Source organism: Oncorhynchus gorbuscha, linkage group LG14 (genome assembly GCF_021184085.1).
Source record: "Oncorhynchus gorbuscha isolate QuinsamMale2020 ecotype Even-year linkage group LG14, OgorEven_v1.0, whole genome shotgun sequence".
Lineage (NCBI taxonomy): Eukaryota > Metazoa > Chordata > Actinopteri > Salmoniformes > Salmonidae > Oncorhynchus > Oncorhynchus gorbuscha.
This window is the reverse complement of record NC_060186.1, coordinates 32,643,677-32,656,965: the sequence shown is the minus strand read 5'-3', so window position 1 is coordinate 32,656,965 and position 13,289 is coordinate 32,643,677. Positions and strand designations below refer to the sequence as shown.

Here is a 13,289-nt window from a genome sequence, read left to right as displayed (position 1 = left end):
CTGCAAACTTTCTACTATTAAACTCGGACAAAACAGAGATGCTCTAGGTCCCAAGAAACAAAGATCTTCTGTTGAATCTGACAATTAATCTTAATGGTTGTACAGTCGTCTCAAATAAAACTGTGAAGGACCTCGGCGTTACTCTGGACCCTGATCTCTCTTTTGAAGAACATATCAAGACCATTTCGAGGACAGCTTTTTTCCATCTATGTAATATTGTAAAAATCAGAAACTGTCTGTCCAAAAATGATGCAGAAAAATTAATCCATGCTTTTGTCACTTCTAGGTTAGACTACTGCAATGCTCTACTTTCCGGCTACCCGGATAAAGCACTAAATAAACTTCAGTTAGTGCTAAATACGGCTGCTAGAATCCTGACTAGAAACAAAAAATTTGATCATATTACTCCAGTGCTAGCCTCTCTACACTGACTTCCTGTCAAAGCAAGGGCTGATTTCAAGGTTTTACTGCTAACCTACAAAGCATTACATGGGCTTGCTCCTACCTATCTCTCTGATTTGGTCCTGCCGTACATACCTACACGTACGCTATGGTCACAAGACGCAGGCCTCCTAATTGTCCCTAGAATTTCTAAGCAAACAGCTGGAGGCAGGGCTTTCTCCTATAGAGCTCCATTTTTATGGAACGGTCTGCCTACCCATGTCAGAGACGCAAACTCTGTCTCAACCTTTTAGTCCTTACTGAAGACTCATCTCTTCAGTGGGTCATATGATTGAGTGTAGTCTGGCCCAGGAGTGGGAAGGTGAACGGAAAGGCTCTGGAGCAACGAACCGCCCTTGCTGTCTCTGCCTGGCCGGTTCCCCTCTTTCCACTGGGATTCTCTGCCTCTAACCCTATTACAGGGGCTGAGTCACTGGCTTACTGGGGCTCTCTCATGCCGTCCCTGTAGGGGGTGCGTCACCTGAGTGGGTTGATTCACTGTTGTGGTCATCCTGTCTGGGTTGGCGCCCCCCCTTGGGTTGTGCCGTGGCGGAGATCTTTGTGGGCTATACTCAGCCTTGTCTCAGGATGGTAAGTTGGTGGTTGAATATATCCCTCTAGTGGTGTGGGGGCTGTGCTTTGGCAAAGTGGGTGGGGTTATATCCTTCCTGTTTGGCCCTGTCCGGGGGTGTCCTCGGATGGGGCCACAGTGTCTCCTGTCCTCTCCTGTCTCAGCCTCCAGTATTTATGCTGCAGTAGTTTGTGTGTCGGGGGGCTAGGGTCAGTTTGTTCTATCTGGAGTACTTCTCCTGTCCTATTCGGTGTCCTGTGTGAATCTAAGTGTGCGTTCTCTAATTCTCTCCTTTCTCGCTCTCTCTTGGAGGACCTGAGCCCTAGGACCATGCTGGCCACCCCACATAGCCTGGGTCCTCTCTAGGTTTCTTCCTAGGTTTTGGCCGTTCTAGGGAGTTTTTGCTAGCCACCGTGCTTCTACACCTGCATTGCTTGCTGTTTGGGGTTTTAGGCTGGGTTTCTGTACAGCACTTTGAGATATCAGCTGATGTACGAAGGGCTATATAAATACATTTTATTTTATTTGATAACCTGAAAGGCCGCTCAGCAAGGAAGAAACGACTGCTACAAAACCGCCATACAAAAGCCAGACTACGGTTTGCAACTGCACATGGGGACAAAGATCATACTTTTTGGAGAAATGTCCTCTGGTCTGATGAAAGAAAAATGTTATTTGGCCATAGTGACCATCGTTGTGTTTGGATGAAAAGGGGGAGGCTTGCAAGCCGAAGAACACCATCCCAACCGTGAAGCATGGGGATGGCAGCATCATGTTGTGGGGGTGCTTTGCTGGCATCATGAGTTAGGAAAATGATGTTGATATATTGAAGCAACATCTCAAGACATCAATCAGGAAGTTAAATCTTGGTCGCAAATGGGTCTTCCAAATGGACAATGACCCCAAGCATACTTCCAAAGTTGTGGCAAAATGGCATAAGAACAACAAAGTCAAGGTATTGGAGGGGCCATCAAAGCCCTGACCTCAATCCTATAGACAATGTTTGGGCAGAACTGAAAAAGTGTGAGAGAGCAAGGAGGCCTACAAACCTGACTCAGTTACACCAGCTCTGTCAGGAGGAATGGGCCAAAATTCACCCAACTTATTGTGGGAAGCTTGTGGAAGGCTACCTGAAACATTTGACCAAAGTTAAACAATTTAAAGGCAATGCTACAAAATTTTGACCAAAGTTAAACAATTTAAAGGCAATGCTACAAAATACTAATTGAGTGCATGTACACTTCTGACCCACTGGGAATGTGATGAAATAAATAGGCTGAAATAAATCACTACTATTATTCTGACATTTCATGTTCTTAAAATAAAGTGGTGAGCCTAACTGACCTAAGACAGGGAGTTTTTACTAGGATTAACTGTCTGGAACTGTGAAAAACTGATTTTAAATGTATTTGGCTAAGGTGTATGTAAACTTCCGACTTCAACTGTATGTTACTTCAGCTGCATCTCCTAACACTAGCTAGCTTGCTAATGTAGCGATTTTCGTAAATTAACTTTATGACAAAATAATATGCAAACGTTTGTCTCTACATTAATAACCTCTGGGATATGCGTCCCACCTGGCCAAAAGCCAGTGAAAATGCAGAGCGCCAAATTCAAATAAATTACTATAAAAAACTAACTCATGAAATCACACATGTAAGATACCAAATTAAAGCTTACACTTGTTGTGAATCCAGCCAACATGTCAGATTTCAAAAAGGCTTTTCAGCGAAAGCAAACAATGCTATTATCTGAGGGTAGCACCTCCATAAACAAAGAGAAAACATATTTCAACCCTGCAGGCGCGACACAAAACGCAGAAATAAAAATATAAATCATGCCTTACCTTTGACGAGCTTCTTTTGTTGGCACTCCAATATGTCCCATAAACATCACAAATGGTCCCTTTGTTCGATTAATTCAGTCGATATATATCCAAAATGTCCATTTATTTGGCGCATTTGATCCAGAAAAACTCTGGTTCCAACTTGAACAATGTGACTACAAAATATCTCAAAGGTTACCTGTAAACGTTACCAAAACATTTCAAACTACCTTTGTAATACAACTTTAGGTATTTTTTTACGTAAATAGTCCGTAAAATAGAAGACGGGATGATCTGTGTTCAATACAGGAGGAAAACAAACTGACGCCTCTTAACAGTACACTTGAAGTGACCCTCGTTTTGAACAGGGCTACTTCTTCACTACACAAAGGAAAAACCTCAACCAATTTCTAAAGACTGGTGACATCCAGTGGAAGCGGTCGGAACTGCAAGAAGGTCCCTTAGAAATCTGGATTCCCAATGTAACCTCATTGAAAAGAGTGAAACCCCCCCCAAAAAAAAAAAATCTGAATGGTTTGTCCCTCGCGGTTTTGCCTGCTAAATAAGTTCTGTTTTCTCACAGACATGATTCAAACAGTTTTAGAAACTTCAGAGTGTTTTCTATCCAAATCTACTAATAATATGTATATCTTATCTTCTGGGGATGAGTAGCAGGCAGTTGAATTTGGACATGCTTTTCATCCGGATGTGAAAATACTGCCCCGTCACCAAGAAGTTAACTAATATATTCCTCTCAATTGTACATTTTTTGCTTGACTTGTTATGACGTTATAATTACTTACATTTGCTTCCACCGTAATGTTTTGTCAGTCATCTTTGCTGAAGAAAAGTCACCAGCGACGGGTGGCATAACGTCAAATTTGTCATTGGAACCACTCGATATGATTGGTCATATGAAAACCTTGGGACCCAAAAGCATAATGAGTGCTCTACCTCCCCCTTGTGGTGGTCTGGAGCAATGAAGCCGTGACACTGGGTACCTCTAAGTCCCGCGGTGTAAGCTCACAGCTTTTAAAGGAGGAACCACTGTAGGTGCCAGGTGCACCGGTTTGAGTGTGTCAAGAACTGCAGCGCTGCTAGGTTTTTTTCTATGCTCAACAGTTTCCCGTGTGTATCAAGAATGGTCCACCACTCAAAGGACATCCAGCCAACTTGACACAACTGTGGAAAGCATTGTAGTCAACATGGGCCCGCATCCCTGTAGAACGCTTTCAACACCTTGTAGGGTCCATGCCCTGACAAATTGAAGCTGTTCTGAGGGCAAAAGCAGGTGGAATGCAATATTAGGAAGGTGTTCCTAATGTTTTGTACTCAGTGTATAACCTGTTTTAAACCATTCTGTTGAGACATTATTTTTTGCCAAGTTGAGTTCCATATGTAATGTTGTGTTTGCTTCAATATAATAGTCTGCTTGTATTGTCCCTATAAACAATGGACTTGACTTACTTTTGATATTACCCTAATAAAGTTTGAAACTTTTGTGACGGATTTGTCCAATTTGTAAGTCGCTCTGGATAAGAGCGTCTGCTAAATGACTTAAATGTAAATGTAAATGTCTGGTGTGGCTATAATTAGTCTATAGCCCTACTGCAGGGCTATGATATGAAGACAGTTGGAGTGCCGGGGCCCACTGACTGACAGTTGAACTTGAGGTGAGGAAGATCCGTTCAGGCCTACCAGAGTTACTGCTATAATCTAACAATATAATGCTTATCTTAAAAAATATATATTTGGAAAGAAAATGAACGAATTAGCCTCCATCTGTACGCATATATCTGTAAAGCAGACGCAGTAGCCTACCTGACAAGGGTAAAGAAATGCCTGTCGGTGTCGTAGCATGCTGTCAGCATATCTCTATCTTTCTGGGGCTAGGCCTAAGCTTCTCTTACCATTTCTTTATATTACTATCATACATTACCAATTTTACCAATCTAACTACTAAATAACATAATGGTCATTTATTTGAAGTATCTACTGATAAACTGGGTAAATCAAGATGTTGCCTAGGTCTATTCATAATACAGGTAAATGCATATTATTCAATAGGAGTGTATGCATGCATTGAGTTATTGAGTTTGTTTGAGCCGATTTCGTGGGGCTACAGATGACAAACAATCCCTTCCTTCCATTTACGACTTATTTGATTGGCAACTGCTAGGAGAACATGATTTTATTGTACTGATCAACATTTGCATAGAAGCAGCAAGCTCTTCTTTTATCAAATTTTGTGTTGTCTCTAAGTAATGACGTCCCTCACAAGGTAGAATGTGGCTATGGAATCTAGTGGAAACCAGGCGGGAGGTGAGGGAGACGAAGAAGTGAATGAGTTTATTAACAATGTTTTTGGTGACAATTAACGCAAAACATACTGATTTCAAAGCCATCACAAACAATGTACTAGGTTAGTGAATTCAGCTGTAAGCTAGCAAGGAAAGTAAGCCTACAATTAAAGCAGGAAGCTACCAGTATAGTCTCTCATTGTAAAAGTGTTCTAGCCTGTATGGACATTGTTTTGCAAACAGCAATTAACAGTTTCAACTTTTCTACATCTTCCATTATTCAAGTGTTTGTGCAGCATGGGTGGGGAGCTAACAATGCAGCCCACACAACCTAGCAATGGATGACTAAGAGGAGCAGGCACTTTGCCCTCACGCTATAAAGGGGATGGGAAACCAGACGCTGCTGGAAGTGCTGCTGGAAGTGCTGCTGAAAGTGGTGTTGGAGGGCCAGTAGGAGGCACCCATTCCTATGGTCTAAAAAATGATTGGGGACATTTCCCTGTGGGACGTTAAACGGGTGTTCTGACTCTCTGTGGTCACTAAAGATCCCATGGCACTTATCGTAAGAGTGTTAGCCAGGACACCGGGGTTGAATTCACAATCTGGCCTTCATATCATCATGGCCACTTAATCATCCCCAGTTTACAATTGGCCCATTCATCCCCCCAGGTTGTTTTTTATAGAAAAGTACTGAAGTTTCAGTATACCGTGCTCCACTACTCTTTGGACTTACCCTATGTCATCGCGGTAGACGCGGGAGATCAGCACCTCCCCCTTGTGGTTGTAGATGAACAATCCTCCAATCATGATGGCAGCCTCTCAGTCATAACAGGCCATGAGGATGACTGCATATGAGAGAGAGAGAGAGAGAGAGAGAGAGAGAGAGAGAGAGAGAGAGAGAGAGAGAGAGAGAGAGATCAGCAGTCAGCACAACAATATAAAAATCAGAGGGGGAAAAGGCTTCCTTTGGAAACATTTTGAGTCAGGAGGAATTCAGAAATAAAATCACATATATGACTAAAGAGGACCAATAAAGAAGACCAATAAAATAGGCCTATACCAGATTACTGCTCCTGGAAAGACATGACTATAGTTAACACACAGAAACAAGGAGGGGAATCAGGGTGGTGTTCATTAGGTCCCAAAATGAAGAAAGCATACAAACAGGGAGGGACCTACCTAAAAAGCCAATAATTGATACATGTGTTTTGGTGCAAGTAGTTTAAAACATTTTCCATTATGCGCCCTAATGAACACTACTTAGAGGAGCGATGTCAAGTAGGCAGATTTGTTAACGAATTAAAAACATCTGCCATTTCATTTGACCTTCAGTTGCCATAGGAAGCACATTTCCAATTTGTGTCATGATTGAGCTTGATTGAAGGACCCACTCCACCCCTGTTCGAGCAGAGAGCTGGCTAAAGGCCTTTGCAGACTACACAAATTTAGCCGTCTAATGTCACGATTTTGATGTCCTAGACAACTTCCACGTAGTAGGCAAATTCTTAGGACGTAAAAGATTGTCGGACATCTTGGCTCGTTCAGTGTGACCGGGTCTAGGTCTGCCGATTAAGTACCGATACGTACGGTCGTAGGCCTACCAGTATCAGATTTGTTTTGCCTTTATTGTGTTAAGCCGATCCTGGTGAATGACAAATTGGGAAATGGCCTGCACAGAGTGTGTGTGAATAGTCAGATTAATATACAGTGGGGCAAAAAAGTATTTAGTCAGTCACCAATTGTGCAAGATCTCCCACTTAAAAAGATGAGAGGCCTGTAATTTTCATCATAGGTACACTTCAACTATGACAGACAAAATGAGGGTGAAAAATTCCAGAAAATCACATTGTAGGATTTTTAATGAATTTATTTGCAAATTATGGTGGAAAATAAGTATTTGGTCAATAACAAACAAGCAATATTTCTGGCTCTCACAGACCTGTAACTTTTTTAACCTCTAGCGACGAGCAATCCCGTATCCGGTAGTGTAATCATAGCCTCAAGCTCATTACCATAACGCAACGTTTCCTATTCAAGAAAATCGCAAATGAAATGAAATAAATATATTCTAACACAAGCTTAGCCTTTTGTTAACAACACTGTCATCTCAGATTTCCAGAAAATCACATTGTAGGATTTTTAATGAATTTATTTGCAAATTATGGTGGAAAATAACTATTTGGTCAATAACAAAAGCTTTTCTCAATACTTTGTTATATAACCTTTGTTGGCAATGTTAGAGGTCAAATGTTTTCTGTAAGTCTTCACACATGGTTGCTGGTATTTTGGCCCATTCCTCAATGCAGATCTCCTCTAGAGCAGTGATGTTTTGGGGCTGTTGCTGGGCAACACAGACTTTCAACTCCCTCCAAAGATTTTCTATGGGGTTGAGATCTGGAGACTGGCTTGGCCACTCCAGAACCTTGAAATGCTTCTTACGAAGCCACTCCTTCGTTGCCCGGGCAGTGTGTTTGGGATCATTGTCATGCTGAAAGACCCAGCCACGTTTCATCTTCAATGCCCTTGCTGATGGTAGGCTTTGTTACTTTGGTCCCAGCTCTCTGCAGGTCATTCACTAGGTCCCCCCGTGTGGTTCTGGAATTTTTACTCACCGTTCTTGTGATCATTTTGACCCCACGGGCGAGACCTTGCGTGGAGCCCCAGATCGAGGGAGATTATTAGTGGTCTTGTATGTCTTCCATTTCCTAATAATTGCTCCCACAGTTGATTTCTTCAAACCAAGCTGCTTACCTATTGCAGATTCAGTCTTCCCAGACTGGTGCAGGTCTACAATTTTGTTTCGGGTGTCCTTTGACAGCTCTTTGGTCTTGGCCATAGTGAAGTTTGGAGTGTGACTGTTTGAGGTTGTGGACAGGTGTCTTTTATACTGATAAGTTCAAACAGGTGCATTAATACAGGTAACGAGTGGAGGACAGAGGAGCCTCTTAAAGAAGAAGTTACAGGTCTGTGAGAGCCAGAAATCTTGCTTGTTTGTTGGTGACCAAATACTTATTTTCCACCATAATTTGCAAATAAATTCATAAAAAATCCTACAATGTGATTTTCTGGATTTTTTTCTCATTTTGTCTGTCATAGTTGAAGTGTAACTATGATGAAAATTACAGACATCTCTCATATTTTTAAGTGGGAGAACTTGCACAATTGGTGGCTGACTAAATACTTTTTTGCCCCACTGTAGGTTTGGTTAAAATGCTTAGCCTACATGCTGTGCAAGAACGTTTTACCGAATAAATCTTATTTACATGACACATCTGAAATTCTGCTACCTGTTGGGATTTTATTACTCTAAAAAAAACTTTCTATCGTGTTATTTTGGGGAAGCATATTTGATTTTGAGTTCAGACAAATTTTCTATGTAAAAACTATTTCCAAAGATGCATACTCGGTAACATCGCACAGTGTGACGTGATAATTGTAAAAGACTGAATCCTACGTACAGTCTGCAAAGACCTTAATAAGATGACAACCAGGGTGGGCTGTCCGCCTCTGCTCCCTATAAAAGGGCAACAGTAATAGTGAAACAGTTGTCATGTGGCCAGCCAGACACAGTCAAGCTTGTGTACAGAGCTGGTATATACGTATGCGTGTGTGACATTACGTAAAAAACACTGCTTGCTTAGAGTACGTGTTCCGCTCGATTCAGCTCGTAACAGAGGCTCAAACCCGGGACTTTTGCCTCAAAAACACACGTGACTGCTCTCTTGTATTTCTGGGCGCCGATTTTTTTTATTTCTATATAACTAGGCAAGTCAGTTAAGAACACATTCTTATTTTCAATGACGGCCTAGGATCGGTGGGTTAACTGCCTCGTTCAGGGGCAGAACGACAGATTTTCACCTTGTCAGCTCGGGGGATCCAATCTTGCAAACTTACAGTTAACTAGTCCAACGCAATAACGACCTGCCTCTCTCTCGTTGCACTCCACAAGGAGACTGCCTGTTACGGTGGTAGGCAGAAGCAGACGCGTAAACATGAATTCAAACAGCACTTTCGTGCATTTTGCAAGCAGCTCTTCGTTGTGCGTCAAGCATTGCGCTGTTTATGACTTCAAGCCTATCAACTCCCGAGATGAGGCTGGTGTAAACGAAGTGAAATGGCTAGCTAGTTAGCGCGCTAATAGCGTTTCAAATGTCACTCGCTCTGAGCCTTCTAGTAGTTGTTCCCCTTGCTCTGCATGGGCAATGCTGCTTCGATGGTGGCTGTTGTCGTAGGGTTGCTGGTTCGAGCCCAGGGAGGAGCGAGGAGAGGGACGAAAGCTATACCGTTACACTGGCAATACTAAAGTGCCTATAAGAACATCCAATAGTCAAAGGTTAATGAAATACAAATGGTATAGAAGGAAATTGTCCTATAATTTCTATAATAACTACAACCTAAAACTTCTTACCCGGGAATATTGAAGACTCATGTTAAAAGGAACCACCAGCTTTCATATGTTCTCATGTTCTGAGCAAGGAACTGAAACGTTAGCTTTCTTACATGGCACATATTGCACTTTACTTTCTTCTCCAACACTTTGTTTTTGCATTATTTAAACCAAATTGAACATGTTTCATTATTTATTTGAGGCTAAATTGATTTTATTGATGTATTATATTAAGTTTAAAAAAGTGTTCATTCAGTATTGTTGTAATTGTCATTATTACAAATACATTTTTTAAATCGGCCGATTAAATCGGTATCTGCTTTTTTTGTCCTCCAATAAATCGGTATTGGCATTGAAAAATCATAATCAGTCGACGTCTAGTAAATATATATATAATTGAGTTAATAAAGCCGAATGCACACGGTCTCTTTTTTTGTTTTCTTGAGTAAGGCAGCTACAAAATGCAGGTGTTTCAGCCTTGCTTTCTGTGGTGGTGTGGCGAGTCAGCAGAAAATGGGAGCATTGCGCCGTAATGGGCTCAGTGTTCTGTCACTCATGGGGACACTACGTCATCGCCAAGTTTAAGTCCTTAGTAAGGGTAGACATCCAAAATGTCAGCCCTTTGGGTCCTGCCATACAGTTATATCACAAGTGCCCTTCCAAGAAGACTCCAAGGTCATTGGCCACAGATAAAATTACATCAAATCACATTATATGTATAGTAGTTTTGATTGGACTGATCAAATCAACATTATCTTTCAAAGCCTTAGCTAGCAGTCATCATCATGAATCAAGTCGACAATCTACTGGCAAATCCTTTTTTATCCTTGTCATATGAAGAGAATTAATGAAGATAAATTATAGATAAAATGTATCGGTGCTCATCGGCCATTGGAGAAAGATTACACAACAAGTTGGAAATCGCAAATTCAACAATGAGTCGTTTGGAAGGAATCAGCATTGCAAAGCAACCACTAGCCTGCTATTCAATGGAGTGGCTGTGTTTTTTTTCTAAGTTCCCACCATATATCCAGAGAATGCCAGACTTTGATGACAAAGTTTGATGACAAAATGTGCCCACAAAGGACCCGCGGGCCACCTTCATGTTTAAGTGAGCACATCACAAGCCAAGGGGAGTCCAAAAATGTATTGTATGTTGCTGCAGAAATCATGTAATATGCCAGGGAGATATGTATACTGTGGCTAAGAAAGTAATACTAAGTCTATGTTGTGTAGTAAGCTGTTAGTAGCCTATGTGCCTCACCCTAACAATTTGGTATATTTTCACCTAACGTTACTGTTCTGACTCGGTGGTGCTGCACATGTAGCCTATAACCTGTTTTTGAGAACTGTCATCATCTAATATGGTAAGAGCTTTCATTGTTTGCTTATATGCCCCATTTATTTATCCTGAGGTTCTGACTTGGTGTGCAGGGAAAATACTGTAAGAGCAGCCCATGTTCTGCATTCTGTCGCTGTACATTTCAAAAGTGCTGAACACATAGTTATATTGACTACGCCCGTCTTAGCTCGCTCATTAATGTCTTAATCGAAATTACGGAATGCCTATTATCCGCTCATCGTTCTCTCATGCCATAGTTTGTACATCTCAATTGTCAGTAGAAACCACATTTGTTTAAGAAAGTCAGCCATATCAGCTGTTTTTTTAAAGGCAGTAAACAAAGCTGAATGAATTGTTGCATTGCCAGATAAGGCTCCGCTGACAGCCAGGTGTAGTGGTGGTAAGGATGAACTCCGTGGTGCTGAAAAGAAAGCTCTGTAAGCCTCTCTTTATGTAGGCCCTAACAGTTTGTGGGCACCGCTTGTCGCTGTTATAGTGCAATGAATGTATAGTTTAGTGTTGCGTTGTGTCTTTGCTGGCATGCATCTAAAACATTTTTTTGTTTGCCCCACCAAGATTTTACATGCTAAAATCGCCACTGGTCACACCAGATACTGACTGGTTTTCTGATCCACGCCTCTCCTTTTTTTTCATCTGTATTTCCAGATATGATAAATCAATTGATTTAGGGCCTAATGAGTTTATTTCAATTGACTGATTTCCTTATATGAACTGTAACTCAGTGAAATTGTTCCATTTATATTTTTGTTCAGTTATAATTTGCACATTTTCTTCATTTTTAAGTCTGCATTGTTGGCAAAGACCTCGTAAGTAAACGGTTGTATTCGGCGCATGTGACTAATGAAAATTGAATGATTCATCCATTCAAACTGTATCAACACAAATCCTATTAAATTACTAATTTCATGCATCAACATGCGTTCTAGAATAGCCTAGCAGTTAACGTCAACCATCGTAACTACTTTCAAGGCATTTGGTTTTGTATCCATTTTGACAATTTGACATTGCAATGGCCTGTGAACATCATTAGTGCCAAAGGGCGCTGACACATGACATACGAGTTATAATATCGTTGTTACGTCGATTCCGATGGGGATGGAACAAACCAATGTACCTAGCTTGCTAATGTCAGCTGACGTAAGAGGTTTTGAAATTAGCTAGCCAACGTTACTACAGCTAGACGTCTGCCTGACCGGAGAATTTGCTAACGTTAGCTTATCACCGAAAACTAGCTATCAATTTTTGTACCTATCACCGTTAAGGTATTCTGTCCTTTTGTGTATTTCTATAACCATGTCCCTTTTTCCAAATCACTGAACACAACACCGTTCTTCGTTTCAAATGGCCTTTTCTAATCAACTTGCTAGCATGCGATATGTGTCTGTTAGCTAGCTATCAAGGTACTGCAAGGTTGTCACGACTCGTTCGCTCTCGTCTCAGTCAAATTGTACTGCATTGCTACTGTTCCCAGCGGTCTCCCTCGAACTCACCTGAAGATGCACAGGCCCGTTTAGATCACAAGACTTTGCTACGTGTCCTGAAAGCAATACTTTTTAAACAGTATGGTTAAGATCAAGGTTTTGTATTATTTCACTTTCTTATTCCAATTCAAGATGTCGACCGTTTCAAAGAGCCTCTCTGTCAGCTGACTCTGACGTGGATATAGGGAAGTGAGAACACCCACCACTACTAGCTAGCACTGCTGGATTTATATATTAAAACAGTCGTATTTTGCTGTCAATAATTATCAAGACTAGTATATACATTTAGTTTGGTGGAATAAACCACACTATTTTTTTTTATTGTGTATTATATAAAACAAAATCAGGCCCAGTGGGAAAAACATGGTTGAACTGGTTGGAAAATTGTTTTTTTTTAACGTATTTTTTTGACCAGAATATTACGTTTTTTTCTAACTACCATACTACCAATTTGTCATAATTGTAACCTCTCTGCATCTGGTCATAATTCTGCCCACTATACTATGTGCTATATTATGAAGCATACTGGTCATAGTTAAAGATGCAATATTCAGAAATCGGTCATATAATTCCTGCAACAAACATTGTTAAAATGGGTGTAATTGGCAAATCTGTTCCTCTTCTATGCAACTGCACATGTGTGTGAGTTTGAGTGAGTGACAGGGAGAATGAGCAAGAGAGAAATGGGATAAACTTTACATGACTCACCAAGGGAGGTGTTTGTTGAATCAGGACACAAGGATTTTGCACCTGCTTTATGAGAAGCGATGCTATTTCAATTGGATCCACTTGCTGTAGTACACTACACTCTTAGAAAAAAGGTTTCAAAAAGGGTTATTCTACTGTCCCCATAGGTAAACCCTTTTTGGTTCCAGGTAGAACCCTTTTGGGTTCCATGTAGAACCCTTTGTGGTAGTCTCC

General features: G+C 41.0%; 1 protein-coding gene across 4 annotated transcripts in view; it reads right to left on the bottom strand.

The window, feature by feature from the left end:
* Positions 1-12,554, bottom strand: part of LOC123994805 (AP-2 complex subunit mu) — a 51,593-nt gene extending 39,039 nt beyond the window's left edge. For 2 of the 4 annotated variants that reach the window (XM_046297805.1, XM_046297804.1), the window contains exons 1-2: positions 12,378-12,553; positions 5,871-5,982 (exon numbers count right to left, since the gene is read on the bottom strand). In XM_046297805.1, the coding sequence (XP_046153761.1) occupies positions 5,871-5,944 (74 nt within the window). In that variant the 5' untranslated portion in view covers positions 5,945-5,982; positions 12,378-12,553. Of the gene's footprint in view, positions 1-5,870; positions 5,983-12,377 lie in introns of all 4 variants that reach the window. The other 2 variants (XM_046297803.1, XM_046297806.1) reach the window with 2 other exon arrangements.
* Between the last annotated feature and the right edge of the window lie 735 nt (positions 12,555-13,289).